A 16663-nucleotide genomic window follows, 5' to 3' on the forward strand; every position below is an offset into this window, starting at 1 on the left:
AAGAAGCTATCCTATCAACATCAACTCACTCGTCCATCCCTCTAGGTATTCGTAGCTTTTGGATAGGTCTTCAGAGGAAATTCTTACCTGTCTAGCACACCAAATCTATCGTTTCTATTATTGCATTATGGGAAAGAAGAAGGTCCTCGTCGGGTAAGTCCGAGATCCTTATGCACTTAGGTATTCATTCATCCATGGATGGCAATATCTGACTTAAACACGATTGCTAGCTATGGCGTAGACATCGACGCTGTCGCGGGTTGGCTCGGCTCGTACGGGGGCGAAGACAGCACCAGCGACATCAGCCGAGGTAAGGAATCCCCCCTATCTTGCCAGCAAAGCAAAGCAAAAGGGTACCTAGTACCTTAGCTATGTAAGTAGCTAACCAGCAACTCCTATCAGGCATGTTCGCCGGCACCATCGGCACGCGCCGCCTGCTCAAGCTCTTCGAGCAGCACAACATCAAAGCCTCGTGGTTCATCCCGGGCCACTCTCTCGAGACCTTCCCGGAGGAGTGCGCGATGGTGCGGGATGCCGGCCACGAGATCGGCCTGCACGGGTACTCGCACGAGAACCCCGTCGACATGACCATCGAGCAGCAGCGCGACGTCCTCGACAAGACGTACCGCCTGCTCACGGACTTCTGCGGAAAGCCGCCGAGGGGAAACGTCGTCCCCTGGTGGGAGACGAGCAAGGAGGGCACGGAGCTGCTGCTCTCGTACGGCATTGAGTACGACCACTCGATGTCCCATGAGGACTGCCAGATGTATTGGCTGCGCACGGGGGATACGTGGACTAAGGTAAGTCGTTCGTTTATTCTGTGCAAATAGTAGTCCGTGTGAGGTCGAACGGCTTGGCTCTTCGATTCTTATAGCTAACTTGTTCGCAGTATGTCATATATGCCCACCCCGTCCTTGATGACAATCCTTTTCATGATCTTCATAGATGAGGTCATTTAGAATAAGATATAGAACAAACGCGCAGGATTTCCTGCGTAAGTGTGCCTACCTACCCACTGCTAACTTATCAATCCCTCTCCCAAGAATCGACTATTCCAAAAAGGCCGAAGAGTGGATGAAGCCACTCGTCAAGGGGCAGCCGACGGGGATGGTAGAGATCCCGGGGTCCTGGTACATCGACGACCTGCCGCCCATGATGTTCATGAAGAACTCGGCCAACTCGCACGGCTGGGTGAACCCGAGGTTAGTTCGTTGCGCGACCCTAATCCCGAAGGCCGATAGCCAAGCCTGCCTGCCTACCTGCGGTAGGTGGGTCATAAAAAAAAGAAGAAAGACAGCTAATCAATGGGAATGTATTTGCTTAGGGATGTGGAGGATATCTGGCGTGATCACTTCGACTACTTCTACCGCGAGTACGACGAGTTCATCTTCCCGATGACGATCCACCCCGACGTGTCGGGAAGACCGCACGTTTTGCTCATGCACGAGAGGTGAAAGGAACTCCCCCCCCCACCCCACCCCCTTTTTTTATCCTGCCGATGAAATCAAAATATTAACCCCCAAAATTTTATAGATTGATCGAACACATCAACAAGCACGAAGGAGTGGAATGGGTGACGTTTGCAGAGGTAAGTTTCCGTATAACTAACTGCCTTCTTTACCTACCTTAGTACCTAGCAGGCAGTATTCATCCAGAGCTTTGCTAACATTCCTACCTACAGATGTGCGACCACTTCAAGAGCAAGAATAAGCCCCCAGAGGGTGCCATGATGCCTGCTCCTCCGGGGGAAATCCTCAAGAAGTCGAAGGAGTAGGTTAGGTGAGTGGCCAGCTAATGGACTAGATAGGGGGTTTGGTATCATCCATCGGTTATCGAGTCGTGTATAATTGAGAAATTTCTGTCATCAGGCTTTGTGCTTTGGAACGTCGTAAACCCCCCTAGCCGCTCTTCTATCATGGTGAAAATTGTGTTAATGTACATCTGGTATGCGTGGATCCATTCCTCACTGTATGCAATTACTCTTAATCTTGCAACAATTCCTCTCAATTTCTATCGATCTTATGCATGTAATCATTGAATGAAGTTTGTAATGATTCTCGCGAATAGGGGGTTCCTTCCTGCTACGGCACAAAGCAATCGAGTATTGCATTAATCACCGTATTCTTCGAGAGTAAGGCGACAGGCATAGTGTTTTTTAAGATGCAATAACAATTATAATAGGGGCTATACGTTGTACGAGATCTCCAAGATACCTACTTATATCGAAGCAACTCATCGATGACCGCCCCGACCCCTAGAACCTTCTCCTCCTCGAGCTTCCTCGCGATTATCTGAACCCCGACCGGCAAGCCCAGCTCAATCATCTTCTCCTTATTCTGCGTCCACACCCTAGCATTCCACTCGTCGAGCGCGTTCCTCGGCGCATGGTCCCACGGCACATCGCTGTCTGCAGAGGAGACTTTGCCTGCCGGGACTACGAGAGCTGGGTAGTCTAACACATTCCATACCTTAGTGTACCCTACCCAGCGGCAAGAACGGTGGGGGACGGAAGTATGTGGCATGGGCGGCATCAACACCACATCCACGGGCCTGCCAGTCGTGGGAGACTTGATGGCATCCCATTTCTTGAGATAGGCTTGCTGGAGCGCTATTTTACGCCTGTTCAGCTGCCAGTAGTCGTACACGGAAATGGGCTGGCCTCGGTTTACAAGTCCCTCCACGTGGGGGATATATGGCTCTCCACCAGCTGCCATATCACGACGGATGTCTTCGCCGCCATCGGCTGTGTAGTATTCATCCTGAATAATAATACTTGTCAGGCATGAAACGGGGAACGGCTGGAATAGTGGCACTCTCTCACCATTACCTGGATGCATTCAGGATGGAGCTCTGCATTCCACTCCACGATGTCGTGGCCAGCTAGCCTAAGCTTCTCCACTACTGCGAGCAGTACTCTCGTAATAGGGGGGTGTGGCCGAACTACTCCGTCATCGGAAAGCACACCGATAGTCAGCGGGCGGGATTTAGAGTCCTCAAAGATCTCGCTCCTCCAGGGCACAGGCACACAACGCGCATCGTGCTCCCACGGCTTCATCTGTATTAGCTCTTTCATCACGAGGGTTAAGGAGGGTAAATTTCGCGACAACGGCCCCACTGACGAAGGTACGTGCTCTTGTCCTTCGGTTGATACCGGAACTCCATAATATGGAAGACGCGAACTCTACGGCCAGTTAATCAGGCTTAGCACAATTCTGGCGAGATATAAGGAGGAATTCCTCACACTCGGTTTTAGTCCATACAGACCCATCATGTGCGAAGGTATCCGAATACTGCCGCCAATATCGGTTCCCCAGCCGAGAAGGCTGCCACGGAGATTTAGGAGGGCTGATTCGCCGCCTGTGGAGCCTCCTGGGGTGTAATCCTTATCTAGGGGATTTGTGGTGAGCCCCCAAAGAGGATTTTCTGTCTCGCACCACTTCATACACACAGTCAGGTATGTCTCCCTTCGTGATGCGAGAGGAAATTGATTTTTACCATGATGCTCTGTGGAAGATTCGTCTTGGCCAGCACGACAGCGCCGAGCTTCTTGAGCATGCCGACCAGAACAGCATCTTCAGCCGCGGGGTTGAATGTGCGGCCAACATATCCAAGGGTGGTGTCATACCCCTTAACATCGAACTGATCTTTCAAAGTGACGGGGACACCGTGGAGTGGCCCGATCACCTTTCCATGCTCAGCTTGATAGCGATCAAGCTCGCGGGCTTGTGCCAAAGCCTCTGAAAAGAAGATTTCAGTGAGACTATTGTCAGTATTAGCAAAAAACGAATTTATGTATCTAGGTAGAATAGGTTGCTTGCCAATTCGTCTAACCCATGTGCGAATAAGTCAGTGCCGAGGTCCTCTCACAGAATTCCATAGATTGGAATGCCAATTTACCTGAACTTGCGCTGAGATGGCCCTGCGCTAGGGATTAGTAGGGGGTAATTTTGCGAATAAGCTTAAGGCAAGTAAGCAGCTTCAATGAGATTTCTATAGAAACATATCTACTGAACTTGTGTATAAATGCTCTTGTGACGGCCTCGGAGCTCAGCTTGCCCGAAGCAATGCGACCGACTAAAGTCGATATATCGTCAATAGCTGTCGTAGATAGGTCGAGATTTTGGAGCTGACATTTCAACAATATTCAGCAGCTCTTCACCAATTCAGTATCATTTCACATACACTCTCATTTACGACAGATGTCAATGCTTGGACCCGGGCTTCACGCTTCAGGCGGATCTTCTCTTCCCATGCACCTTGAGTTTGCATCATGATGAAGTCAAATAATACCTCGTTTCGCAAGGATCGATTGATTACACGGTAGGTGGGAGAAGAGATGGGCTGACAACTTTCATTTCTCCGATTGTGCTATGATACATACCTGCTGCCTAAGTTAGATAGGAAGGTAGCGACAAGCTGCCTAAATTCATGATAGTTGCATAGTGGGATGCCATATGGTTATCCATGGATCGCTTTGAGATAGATGGATGTTTAAAGACTAAGGTATGATTGATGTTGATATTTGATACCGAAATACCGAACGGAGTCAACGGACTTCATGTTGGTTCTTGTTCGGTAAGGTACCTTAGGTAGGTAGGGTACTAATTAACCTTCAGGTATTCAGGTAAGCGGTATTGTCGGAGACATCCACACAAAATGTGCGATGGATTTAATAAAGTGGTATGATTTCTGACAAGGGTAGCTGGTAAGGAGATGCAAAAGTGGGAGCGTTTGTCTGACTGTACTGTACCCTAGGTATTATACTTGTACGCCGTAGGGCGAAGAATGGGGGAGGGGCGGAAAGAGGGGGAGGGGCAAGTGCATTTTGAGAAGACAACCTTGAAAAAAAGAATGAAAGAAAGAGCCCCTAGAGTCTCAAACTTCAGGGGTCCAAGGGTCTAAGACTTGAAGCTGCCCCTCTTCCCCTAAAAAAGGCAAAAAGCAAAAGAGAAAAAAAGCACCAGACAGGCCAAAATCGAAACAACCCACACTTTCAGCCCACACCTTAACCCCCTTAACCCAGTTACACGCTCTCAAGCCTCGGGGGAGGGATCGGAGTGGTTCGAGAATGGCACCAAACCACCTGACAATGGTCTGAGCACAGTGCGACATTTGTCAGATACTGACAGGTACTAACAGCCTGCTTAGGTACATTTCCAGCTACATTACAGCTGCCTCCATAGTATTTTCCCTCAAGCAACAAGTTAAACCAGTCATGGTCGGAACGCTGTTCGCCGGTAATACCTCGTACAGTGTACAGTGTTTGACAGTTGACTGGGAAGGCTTGACTGACCATCGACCCAAGGGGACCATTAATCCTCCATCCCATCAAAATCCAAGACCCAAATCAGTCAATCAATCAATCAATCAACTTGAAGTCAACCGATAAAAATCAATCCCATTCATGATCGCGCCAGCCGTCAACGAACCACATAACAGATAATCCATTCACCCTTATCATCAATCACCCTTTTTTTTTATTTACCCATCACACATATACACATACACACACACATCATACACATCATACACATCATACACATCATACCCATCATACATACCTATCAATACATCACACATCACACATCATCACACATATCTATCTATCAAACCTCCTTAGCTTTTTTATCTTGTCTTGTCTTGTCTTGTTACCTCTTGCTATCTGAAACCAAGCCACTTTTATTTTTATTATTTTTTGATTTGATTTTGAGCTACTTAATTGTATTCAACTTGTACTCTGGTAAAAAGACGAAGGCATTGATAGTAAAGGCAAAGTCATTCCAAGGATAACTTAACTTCTCTACATGAAATAATCAGTAATCGGCGCCATGCTCGTAGATGAGATTAACGGTGTGCGACAAAACGGCAACACCAGCACCAACGGCGACACCAGTGGCGACCTCAACGGTCATGGTCCAGCCAAGCGTCGTGAAACCAATGGATCACGACACAGTTCCGAAGTCTGCGTCGTGGGAGCCGGTCCGGCTGGCTTGATGTTGGCGTAAGTTTCTTTTCCCTCTTTTTCCCTATTATTTTCTAGCTTCTTCGTTCCCCCCTTCTTTTTTTCTTCTTTTGAAATTATTTTTTATGTATAAATCTATACCCTCGTATGATTAAAACACAAGGAACGCCACCATCTAAATTATAGTTCCGAGCTCCTCTTGACCTCATTTTTATACTTTACTGTACACTCACATCCATCAATCTTGGAACCCCTTGCTCACATTCAAATCATGCATACAGCGTTCTATTGGCTAGATTCGGCATCAATGTCGAGGTCATAGATGAAAGAGCCGACCAGACACAAGCTGGTCGTGCTGATGGGTTACAGCCCAAAACAATAGAGACTCTGCGTCAGCTCAAACTCGCAGATGGCCTTTTACAGAAAGGCGCTAAGGTGTTTGACATCTGCTTTTGGGAAGCCACCGCGAACCGCCGCTTAAGGCGTTTAGGCCGTGAAATTCATTATCCGGCACTAGTCGTTGATTTACTCGACGACTACATCCTCCTTGTTCATCAGGGAGTTGTAGAAGGAGTATTTATAGAGGACCTCCGAAAGCGTGGTGTGGAAGTAAGGCGAAGTCACCAGTTTCAATCATTCAAACGACATGACGACGATTCAGGTTTATTAGAAATCGAGTGTAAAACTACGGCTACCGGAGAAAAGGAGACGACGTTATCCAAATACATAGTAGGATGTAAGTCACGAACTATTGTACACCTTTGAACCATGGCTAACTGGCTCTGAAAGGCGATGGTGCTCGTTCCAAAGTACGACACTGCATACCAGATACGTATTCTGTGGGCACATCCCATGAATCCGTATGGGCCGTGCTTGATGGAGAACTCATCTCAGATTTCCCGGACCTCTGGTCCAAGACAGTCGTCTACAGCGAAATGCATGGTTCTATATTAATTGTCCCGCGGGAACGGGGCACTACTCGATTCTACGTCGAGATCAAGCCGGATACTGAAACCGGCAACTTGCGAGAACTCGGACAAGAATTCGTCATGCAGCGTGCCAAGCAAATATTAGCGCCGTACTCTGTCGAATGGCGTACCGTAGAGTGGTTCGGTAATTATCAGATTGGGCAGCGGATAGCGAATAAATTCGCCGATCCGCATATGCAAGCATTCATCGCCGGAGACGCAAGCCATACTCATTCGCCCAAGGCTGCCCAGGGCATGAACACTAGCATGCACGATAGTTGGAACCTCGCGTGGAAACTGAACCTCGCAACCCGAGGTTTAGCAAAGCCAGTTCTCCTGGAGTCTTACGAGATGGAACGTAGGAAGATTGCCCACGACCTTATTAACTTTGACTATGAACACGCCAATAAAATGGCCGGGGGTGACGCCAAATCACTCGCCGAGAACTTCCGCACCAATGTGCGATTTATCTCTGGTGTAGGTGTTGAGTACGATGAGAATATACTTAACCGCCCAACCAAGCGCAGCGGAGGAGAGCTAAGGCCAGGATGTCTTGTGCCTCCCGCAAAAGTGACCCGATATATTGACGCGAATCCCATTGACGTCCAACTTGATATTCCTATGCTCGGACAGTTCAGGGTATACTTTTTCGTGCCGGATATCCATAATAGCATGCCATTCCTACAGACTTTCTGTAACGGATTAACGCGGCAAGACTCATTGTTTAGGAAACTGAGTCAAGCAGCGGCGGCAAGCTATGTGGAGAAGCCGCGCACTCCTACCTCTGAAGATGTCTTCGTGCGAGCAGAGAGATACATAAGCGTCAGCGAAATCACGACGTTTGCTCTCATCAGTAAGTGTACCCCCCTTTTATCTGCACGTATATTCATCGAGAAGTTGAATGCATAGCTAACTCCCATACAGCAACCATGGACAAAGCTAGAGTAGAGGTCCAAGACCTTCCCCCGCTCTTCGCGCGAAGCGCATGGACATTCTACCTAGATAATGTACCATATCTAGACACGCGTAGACAGACATGCACGAGCAAATGGGTGGGAACTCTACAGAAGGACGAGGTGTCTATCGTCATCATACGGCCTGACGGCTACGTTGGGTCTATTAACAGATGGGACTCACTCGATATAAACGCCGGCACAACTGCTGCCGACTGGTTAAATTCGTATTACGATGGGTTCCTCCAGGTTCCCGAGAAATAGAAAGGATAGTAATGGGCTCTAGTAGCGAGGATGAATGAAGGATGGAAATTGCGGCATACCTACTTGCATGGTTTGGAGAACGTTTGGGTCTTTTATCATCATCTTTTTTGAACCATTAATTCGGCAAGTTGTGCAGTGTATTGTACGTTTCAAATGTTTGCTCGGGCTCATTTAGGGGATACACCAATGCGTTTAGGTACTCATCTATCAATCAATTCATCTACTATTTTCAACTTCTCTGCCTGCCTACCTAGGTATGTAGCTCACAAGAAGGAAACAAGGAAACACATCTTAGTCCTATGTACCTAGGCTGTATAGTCTTAACGTCTCTTCGTTCCTCATTCGATGGCAAGCGTACCTTAGGTAGGTAGCGTACCATGTGTGACCTATCTACCTATAATATCCCAAGTATCCTACCTATCCTTCGCAACCGGCCTAGATACCTGGCAATTCCTACCTATAATCATATCGTCGTATAAGCCCCCAACGGACATTTAATACCAAAATACCGGGGGTATATATACATGTAAACTGCTTGCATGGAGACCATGGCTATGAGAAATGTCTTCAAATAGAAACCTCATCAAACTGACCTATCAGCCTCCCCGGAACCAAGCCTTTGAGCACGATGACACCGGCGTGGACGATCCCCCAACGGACTTTACTCAACGCCTCTGCCATAACCCACACCAACCCCCCGGTCCGCTTCAATCCCTGCATGACGGATAAGCCCTCGGCTCCCGCTTCCGCCATCGAGTCCACCACCACCTGCATCTCCGCCCGGGCGTCCCATACTAGCTCGCTGACATCTCCGGAGACGGGGCCGAGCCCCTTGGCACCGGCATGGTGAAAAGTCCATATGGTCAGCGTCGCCAAATATAGGCACCACGGCACGTGAAACAAGTCCATAGCATCGAAATCTACGAGCGTCTGTGATGCGATCTGAAGTAGCATAGCTGCATGCCAAGCTGCCAAGGGTGCCCCTGAAGCTTCTTCGCTATGATTAGAGCGCTGGCCAATATAGTTTGTGGCCCAACGCTTGACGACCTTCTCGGAGCGCATGAAATCGGTGCGTTGAACCGAACGACCTAGGATATGTCGCGCGCCCGCAAATATTTGAATGTCGAGGAACTCGGAATGCAGAAGCACGTGGGCAGCGTGATAAACAGCCACGTAGGCGGTACGCCAAACATCCAATTCAAGTTTCGCGCTCTCGGGGATAACGCCTTTGTTGATTTGAGTCATGGTGAGATCAAACTGGTGACAGCAAAAATTATCAAAATCTGCCTTCCATGCCTCGTAGGAGGCTCCCAGACGGTATTGCCAGCGCCCACCCTGAGAGGATATGACACCAAGACTAGTCTGATCTCGTCGTCGCATATCCCAAAATATGGACATCAAACCGTGGAAGACAATGATCCTAGAGAGACCATTAAGGTGCAGAGTCGGGTGTGTGTCATGTGTGATGTAGGATTTCAGTGCAAGTAGATACATGGGCTCAGGAGGGGTTGACAAGGAGAGGTGCCCCCATTCCGCAGCTGTAGGGGCTTCCCATAAGGCTTGTGTGCAGGGAAGCGTCAGTCTAAGCTCGAAGGCCGACATACACAGAGATTGACAAAATAGGACTGCATGCTGAGTATCCCACATAAAGCATAGAAGTGCCAGCCTGTAAAACAATATTAGTTCACCGTGTTAGTCTAACATGAGAGGATGGAACACCAACCTTTTCTTCTCTTCGGCTTCTATCCACAGCCTCCAGCTATGATCATCCATTAACCGAACCTTGCTATTTTCGGTAGGTCGGCATGGGCGAACTGACTGACAGTCAGATCGCCTAATTAGATTGATCAACATTCCGTGAAACAAGTGGCTCATGTCATGTTGTCTCTGTCCCGCCCGGCTCTTGCCGAAGCATTCAACTAACAAGATCGTTTGAAGCATCCAAAGCTCTGGCTTGGGATTGAAGTTTGCATGAGAGAAAACTAAAAAATAGAATTTTAATTAGTATACAACATGCTAGAAGTAATGAAAGCGTATTTCCTACGCGTGGAGGACAAAAGACGGAGACTCACTTGCTGGGCGGATAACGTCGTGTATACAGACGGCCAATTGGTGTACATCCTTATCGTGGTCTATAGGCTCAAGGGTTAGTAGTTACCTCTACATTGACGAACCAGAGAGAGTATAGCTTCATGAGTGGCGAATTACAAAAGAGATATCATCCTGAAAGTCACTCACATGTCGCTCCAAGGAGAATTATAGATAAAAGTAGTAAAGATTCCTTCTGACTCGGCTCGAAAGTAGCTTGATGAATCAACGGATATGCAGTATTGAATCTTATAAAGTACAAATCACAATATGTCTGTAACGATGAACGTGACAGCAGTGGGCTGTTTACTTCTAGAGGGGAGCTGTCGGGGGCTGACGGCCTTGCGATTTTTATGGTATCCAGGATCCGGGTGTATGTGTATTCATCTATAGACGGTAGGCGAGTTGATGACTGAAGCATGGCCAAAGGACGTTCAAATTCTACTTCACTAGAGCCACCGAATCCATCCACGAAATCTTGCTTCACAGGGGACGGAAGACTCGGGGCAAGGCCTGCTGAGACGCTCGGGCTCGTCGTATTTTGTGTACTTCCTCTTGAGCGCGCATAGAATGAAGCCATGGATGTCAAGGGGCTCTCCGTCGTGCTAACATCATATTGGCCAACCTCGGCCGAGGAATTGGCTCGGCTTAAATTCATAGGCATTTGGGGTTGCTGGGGTTCGCAGGAGTACGGTGCCAAAGACGTGGAGGGAACATATGGGGGTTGGGCGATATTTTCAGTGCTCGGAAAATTAGGGTCTAAATTAAATAGCCAATCGTAGTTTACTTGTGTTGTGTAGGGCATGTTGAATGAACTTGCGGTGTCTGGCTGAAAGACTTCATCGTAATTTATTTCAAGGTAAGGAGACACAAGGCCCTGAGGCTGAGACTCGGTGGTGATCCAATATCCGACAGAACCTTGAGAGCCAAACTGGCCCGTTGGTAATGGATAATCCGGCAGGATGCTGTGGTCGTTGGAGAAAGATGTCTGGTTTGGGTCGCTGTCGCTTGGCAAGTCTGAGTTATTAGACGAGATGGGAGGCGATATAGGTCCATCTACTCGGGATACGAACGAAGCCTCCGGGCTGCCATCATCAAGGGACGAGTGCTCTATGGGTTTCTTCTGGACAATTCGCCCTTCGTGGTCCTTCCACATGCGTTTGCGCGTGTTCAATGTACCGGTGCCGTCACCGCCGGCCTCTTCATCCTTCTGTTTATGCCGGTTCATATGTCTCTCTACGTCGATCCACATGTCAGTCTTACGAGTCGGAGGCAGGGACGGCAACTACGAGGCCGAGGAACTCTCACCGAGAAGGTCCTGGCGCTTGAAGTGAGCGCGGCATCGCGAGCACGTTGCATCTCCGTCGGTGTGATTCTTCTGATGACGATGGAGATGCTCAGACCGCGAGAAAGATTTCCCACATCCGTCATAGGTGCAAGTGAACAATCGCCGGATGGTGTCACCATCCCGGACTTTACGCTTAGGACGCTGCATTTTACCCGAGACACAACCGCGTAGTTAAACAGATCAAGCTCGTTCACCACTTTCAAGAAAGCTCATGTGGAGTTAGTTGGAAGATTCGCAACCCCCATTCTCCCAAACTAGGCGCGGGAAGGGAAGAGGAGGGAGGGAATGTAATACAAAAGAGGGAGGATGGAGAAGAAAAGAGGAGATACGTATTGTCAACAGGGTTAGGATGTTGAATCGTCGTTGGCCGTTTTTTTAGAAAACAGCCACTTGCTAAGATTGGCTGGTATTGCTGTGCCTGCCTATTGTAATTTGTAACTATTGCAACTGCAACTATTGTAGCCAAGAACCTGAACTCGGGTCATTTATTAGTACTTGGTACTTGACTGTCTAACTCAAACAGACTTCAGACACTTGAAGATGTAAGTTTAAAAATTCAAGTCAGGTGAATACCTAAGCATACAATACCTACATTGTACTTTCCAAGAATTGACTTCAATGTTCCTTTTTATCCCCACTCTTGCTATCTCTTGCACAGAAAGGTTACATGTGAGGAAGGTTGAAATGGCAAGATGGAAGTTATGTACCAAAAGTGGGGTGACGATTAACCCTGCCTGGCCATGCTTGCCGTCTAGTGGGAGATAAGCCGGGATGTAAATACATGCTAGGCAGGCATATCGCTAGTGCCCGCATACCCTAGGAGGTAAGTAAGGTAGGTACGATATGATACGTACAGATGCTGATACGTAATATTTTGAAACGAGCGGGTGCAAGATTCAACTTAACTTTAGTTAACTCATGTTGGCAATTCACGGTCATGTTCCTCAGATACTACCTGTATCACGCCTGCCTACCTACATTCACAAATGCATGTTTAAGGCAAGAACATGCGGAGGTACGTACTGCGATAGCGGGCAAGATTTCAAACGAGACCAATCGATCATTTGAGTGTATTACAAGCCGAGCTACCGGAGAAATATTCAATCCATAAGTACCTAGAATAACCTCGCTAGAGTCCATACCATATACGATCCCCTGAAGCTTCACGATTTCATCGTCTTTAATCTTTAATCTAGGATAAACCCATAAATTGCATGACATCTACCAATATCACCCTGTTGCTTTCCTGCTCTAGTTATGTGAAGTTGATCAAACCTCGTTGTCCTATCAATATTATTCTTCTCTCAAATGTCTCCTGGTTCTCCTCCTAGGGTATGGCGCAAGATCGAAAGGGACCCTTCAAGTAAACTCAACGTAAGAGAGAAAAGAATCGGTGGTGTAAAACAAGCCTAAAGTGTTGATCAATATTGCAGGTTATTATTGTTGGCGCCGGACTGGGTGGTCTAGGTGCAGCTATTTCCATACTCCTAGCAGGTCACGATGTGACAGTGCTCGAGAGCGCGTCTGAGATTGGCGAAATAGGGGCCGGCATTCAGGTATTACCCAATTCTTCGAGGATTCTAATCTCCTGGGGGCTCGAGGATAAAGTTGCCAGCCATGTCACAATGCCCCGATACGCCAACATGATCGGCTGGAAGGGAAATCACCTATCAAGAATGGACCTCCATGCCTATGCCGATGCCCTGGGAACCCCTTTCTGGGACTTCCATAGAGCAAACCTACATCGCTGCCTCCTAGACCGGGCTGTCGAGCTAGGAGCCAAAGTTATTGTCAAGTCGAGAGTCACAGCCATCGAATATGCTCAAGACGGGTTAACAGCAACCGCTGTGTTAAGTGATGGTAAGGCTATGTCTGCGGATTTGATAGTTGGTGCAGATGGCATCTCATCACGATTACGTGAGCTTCACCTCGGAAAGCCGGACCCTCCTCTGCCCACAGGAGATCTAGCATACAGACTACTCATTAACGCCAAAGAGATGTTGGCTGATCCTGAGTTACGGCATTTCATTGAAGATCCTCAGGTGAACTACTGGATAGGACCCGATGCCCATGCTGTTAACTATGTTCTCAGGGGTGGGGAGTTATTTAATATGGTCTTATTGGTCCCTGATGACATGCCCGAAGCAGCCATGACCGTGGATGGAAACGTAGAAGAGATGCAAGCCTTATACCAAGGATGGGATCCGAGAATAGGCAAGATTTTGAGGCTCTGCGACTCGGTTCAAAAGTGGAAACTCTGTATTCGGCCCACTCTTGAACGATGGACTCACGAATCAGGCACTTTTACATTGTTAGGCGATGCTGTTCATGCGACTCTCCCATATCTTGCCAGTAAGTCGCCAACAAATTAAATATGCAAGCACCTATATATGCTTAAAAAGACGACTAACGATCTATCACAGGCGGTTGTGGCATGGCTTTGGAAGACGCAGCAGCGATAGGCCTTTGTCTAGCAAAGCTGACAAATAAATCACAAGAGCAGAAACGACGTGCACTTCGAGTATACGAAGAATGCCGAAAGGAGAGAACCGAGAAGGTAGTGGAAAGGGGTAATATCCAGCAACATCTGTACCATATCCACGATGGAGAAGAGCAAAAAGAAAGAGACAAGAAACTCAAGATGTTTGGGGACATTGATGAGCAATTATTCAAAACACCAAAAGCACTTATTCAGCCACGACAGGACTCGGGCGATGATCCGTTGCCGTGGAGGTATCATGGCGTTGGGGGCTGGTTACTGACATATGATGTTGAGATGGATGTAGAACAAAAGTGGGAGCAAATCCAGGACGTCGCTAAGGCACGCCCACTTCTATAGAGCGGCGATGTCTGCGTAACCTGCCTGCCTACTAATTTAACCTAGCTATATCTCAATACCCCAATGAACCTAAAGTTCCTAACATTCTAATTTTGAGATTTCTCTCTGAGGCTGTCCCTCCTAAGTATCTACCTAAAACTCCAGACTATAAATCACCCATAACATGTAATTTAAGACAAAATACCTTAAAACTCTCACGACAATTAAATCTATTCGTCTTTTACGTCAACAAGAAGTTAATAATGCCATGAAATCTTTTTTTTCATTTCATCATGATCTATGTCTAGATAAGTAGGCTAAAATGCTAAGCGACCACATTGTTGTTGCTAACTACTTAAGGTAACAACATCCTCCAGACAGATGAATCCCAAGAAAAAAATTTCAAGCCGCTTACGCCGCATGAGCAGGGTAGTCCGTGTACCCCTTCTCCGGCGGGACCGTGAAGTAGAAAGTAGAGCGATCGTATTGGGCCAGGGGGATCCCATCCGCCAGCCGCTTCGGCAAGTCGGGGTTCGAGATGAACCACCGGCCAAAGCCGACCAGATCTGCGCCGCCGGACTCTAGCTTGGGCGCCGCGTTCTCCCCGTTGAAGCACCCGGCGCTTAGGAACAGGATGTCGCCTTTCTGGAGAATTTCTCGGAACGGTGCCAGTGAGATGCTGGTCTGCTTGTCCTTGTTGGCGAGCGAATCGATTTTCGCCTGCTCGTCTAGGACTTCGTCGAAGCGGGGCTCAACCCTATTCTAGATGTCAGCAGCTGCGTTAAAATCATATTGTGAGTGCTTGTCTTGCATACATGTGGACATAGGCTGGTTTATGGGCAGCCGGCAAGGCGGCCAGCTGCTCGGATATGTAAGTCCAGTTCTTCAGCCTGTTGCTGTCCCGCGTCGACTGGAAGTAGTTCCAGGGGCTCAGCCGAATGCCGACCTTGTCAGAGCCGATTGCATCACAGACAGCCTTTAACACGTGAAGCGGGAACTTGGCTCTGTTCTCGATGGATCCTCCGTACTCATCCGTCCGGTCATTGACGTTGTCGTGCAGAAATTGTTCCAGGAGGTACCCATTGGCAGCTGTGGCAATCACATGAGTTTTTGGTCAAAAAGGGTACTACTACACCAGCAATCGTCGAGGGGGTGTGTGTTATTTCACGTACAATGGATTTCCACGCCGTCAAAGCCGGCTTGAACCGCGTTTTTCGCGGCTTGCGCAAATTCTTGCACGGTAGCCTGGATCTCTTCCACAGTCATGGGCTTCGGAGGGACGGCGTCGCAGTTGACCCCGTCTAACCAAGCACCGTCCATGGGGTGGTTGCTAGAGCTCAGCGGCGTCTTTCCGCCCCGGAATGACGGGGGCGATGCCCGGCCGGTGTGCCAGATCTGCAAGAAGATGTAGCCTCCTTTGGCGTGGACGGCATCAGTGACCCGCTTCCAGCCAGCGATCTGGGAGTCCGAGAAGATGCCGGGGATGCCAGGGTATCCCGAGGCATAGAGAGATATGTCTGTTGCCTCGGTGATCTGTAAACCGCCCTTGGACGCGCGTTGGCTGTAGTATTCCACCATCAGGTCGCCGGGCACGTTGATGCCGTCGCCTTCTTTCACACCGCGCATGCGCGTGCATGGTGCTTGGACAATGCGGTGCTGGAGCTCATACTTGCCCAGCTTGATGGGATAGAACAACTTGGTTTCTTTGAGGGGCGCAAAGGTGGTCATGATTAACGATGGACAGTTCTTTATGCTGCTCCTTTTTTTTTTTAAGTTCCGGATCTCTTATGCAACTCTGCTCAAGGGAATTAGTGCTCTTTGAAGATGTCCTAACAGAGTCGCAAAAAGAAATCTGGAAAATTATAGACATGCGTCCATCGCGTGGGGATCCACATGATGCCCGTTCTCGGTCCTGTTGAGGCACCGCAAACTGACTACTATTAGGTCAGGTACTACATAGTAATGCTTGGGTGCGTCGGGTATCCAGGACGGCAGCTTTGAATCACTTGAGATGATTCTGGGCCGTAAGTGGGATAGTTTCGATGTTTCAATTTATTACCTGCAGGCTGCAGAATGTAAACATGTACAATACATACTACATACATGTAGAGGCAATAGTGGGGGTGGGGTACAAGTTCATGCAGTCAACTGTCAAGGAGGGAAAGGAAGGACTTCATACAATACATAGGTACATTAGTAGGATGCATCGAATAAGGTTTACCTCAACTAGCACCTACCAGGGTAGCTAAGGTACCTATTAGC

General features: G+C 48.3%; 6 protein-coding genes across 6 annotated transcripts; 3 read left to right on the forward strand and 3 right to left on the reverse strand.

Annotated features, from left to right (window-relative positions):
- Positions 1 to 127: 127 nt before the first annotated feature.
- Positions 128 to 2045, forward strand: GGS25DRAFT_527347 (family 4 carbohydrate esterase; the record flags this gene model as incomplete). The annotated part of the gene is made up of 7 exons (XM_049265080.1): positions 128 to 153; positions 231 to 310; positions 403 to 800; positions 1063 to 1202; positions 1325 to 1450; positions 1534 to 1588; positions 1682 to 2045. 7 exons carry the CDS (start codon positions 128 to 130, stop codon positions 1772 to 1774), a joined length of 918 nt encoding a protein of 305 aa, XP_049121569.1. The 3' UTR covers positions 1775 to 2045.
- GGS25DRAFT_527349 (amidase) lies at positions 1606 to 4272 on the reverse strand (the record flags this gene model as incomplete). Its single annotated transcript, XM_049265081.1, has 7 exons — positions 1606 to 2759; positions 2822 to 3181; positions 3242 to 3436; positions 3496 to 3760; positions 3898 to 3919; positions 4009 to 4126; positions 4183 to 4272. The coding sequence occupies 7 exons, from the start codon at positions 4270 to 4272 to the stop codon at positions 2214 to 2216; spliced, it is 1596 nt and encodes a 531-aa protein (XP_049121570.1). The 3' UTR covers positions 1606 to 2213.
- A 1204-nt stretch (positions 4273 to 5476) lies between these two features.
- Positions 5477 to 8431, forward strand: GGS25DRAFT_40979 (FAD binding domain-containing protein). The gene is made up of 4 exons (XM_049258484.1): positions 5477 to 6001; positions 6244 to 6698; positions 6752 to 7783; positions 7855 to 8431. The coding sequence occupies exons 1-4, from the start codon at positions 5829 to 5831 to the stop codon at positions 8145 to 8147; spliced, it is 1953 nt and encodes a 650-aa protein (XP_049121571.1). The 5' UTR covers positions 5477 to 5828; the 3' UTR covers positions 8148 to 8431.
- On the reverse strand, positions 8429 to 11730 carry GGS25DRAFT_527359 (fungal-specific transcription factor domain-containing protein; the record flags this gene model as incomplete). The annotated part of the gene is made up of 5 exons (XM_049265082.1): positions 8429 to 9813; positions 9871 to 10129; positions 10220 to 10279; positions 10386 to 11471; positions 11544 to 11730. 5 exons carry the CDS (start codon positions 11728 to 11730, stop codon positions 8715 to 8717), a joined length of 2691 nt encoding a protein of 896 aa, XP_049121572.1. The 3' UTR covers positions 8429 to 8714.
- A 746-nt stretch (positions 11731 to 12476) lies between these two features.
- Positions 12477 to 14507, forward strand: GGS25DRAFT_470852 (FAD/NAD(P)-binding domain-containing protein). The gene is made up of 3 exons (XM_049259286.1): positions 12477 to 12957; positions 13017 to 13935; positions 14007 to 14507. The coding sequence occupies exons 1-3, from the start codon at positions 12892 to 12894 to the stop codon at positions 14420 to 14422; spliced, it is 1401 nt and encodes a 466-aa protein (XP_049121573.1). The 5' UTR covers positions 12477 to 12891; the 3' UTR covers positions 14423 to 14507.
- Positions 14508 to 16610, reverse strand: GGS25DRAFT_470853 (12-oxophytodienoate reductase 1). The gene is made up of 3 exons (XM_049259287.1): positions 15574 to 16610; positions 15217 to 15490; positions 14508 to 15158 (listed from the first exon to the last, which is right to left on the reverse strand). The coding sequence occupies exons 1-3, from the start codon at positions 16127 to 16129 to the stop codon at positions 14813 to 14815; spliced, it is 1176 nt and encodes a 391-aa protein (XP_049121574.1). The 5' UTR covers positions 16130 to 16610; the 3' UTR covers positions 14508 to 14812.
- Positions 16611 to 16663: the final 53 nt, after the last annotated feature.

The sequence above is a fragment of the Hypoxylon fragiforme genome, assembly GCF_022984875.1.
Source record: "Hypoxylon fragiforme strain CBS 206.31 chromosome Unknown GGS25scaffold_1, whole genome shotgun sequence".
NCBI lineage: Eukaryota > Fungi > Ascomycota > Sordariomycetes > Xylariales > Hypoxylaceae > Hypoxylon > Hypoxylon fragiforme.

Excerpts from the sequence above, each read along its gene's own strand:
- GGS25DRAFT_40979 (XM_049258484.1), top strand. The coding sequence starts at position 5,829 with ATGCTCGTAGATGAGATTAACGGTGTGCGACAAAACGGCAACACCAGC. Across the intron at positions 6,002-6,243 it reads CCGGCTGGCTTGATGTTGGC|CGTTCTATTGGCTAGATTCG; the intron begins GTAAGTTTCTTT and ends TCATGCATACAG. Across the intron at positions 7,784-7,854 it reads CACGACGTTTGCTCTCATCA|CAACCATGGACAAAGCTAGA; the intron begins GTAAGTGTACCC and ends ACTCCCATACAG.
- GGS25DRAFT_470852 (XM_049259286.1), top strand. The coding sequence starts at position 12,892 with ATGTCTCCTGGTTCTCCTCCTAGGGTATGGCGCAAGATCGAAAGGGAC. Across the intron at positions 12,958-13,016 it reads ACCCTTCAAGTAAACTCAAC|GTTATTATTGTTGGCGCCGG; the intron begins GTAAGAGAGAAA and ends TCAATATTGCAG. Across the intron at positions 13,936-14,006 it reads GACTCTCCCATATCTTGCCA|GCGGTTGTGGCATGGCTTTG; the intron begins GTAAGTCGCCAA and ends GATCTATCACAG.
- GGS25DRAFT_470853 (XM_049259287.1), bottom strand. The coding sequence starts at position 16,129 with ATGACCACCTTTGCGCCCCTCAAAGAAACCAAGTTGTTCTATCCCATC. Across the intron at positions 15,491-15,573 it reads TGACGGCGTGGAAATCCATT|CTGCCAATGGGTACCTCCTG; the intron begins GTACGTGAAATA and ends TGATTGCCACAG. Across the intron at positions 15,159-15,216 it reads AAACCAGCCTATGTCCACAT|GGTTGAGCCCCGCTTCGACG; the intron begins GTATGCAAGACA and ends CATCTAGAATAG.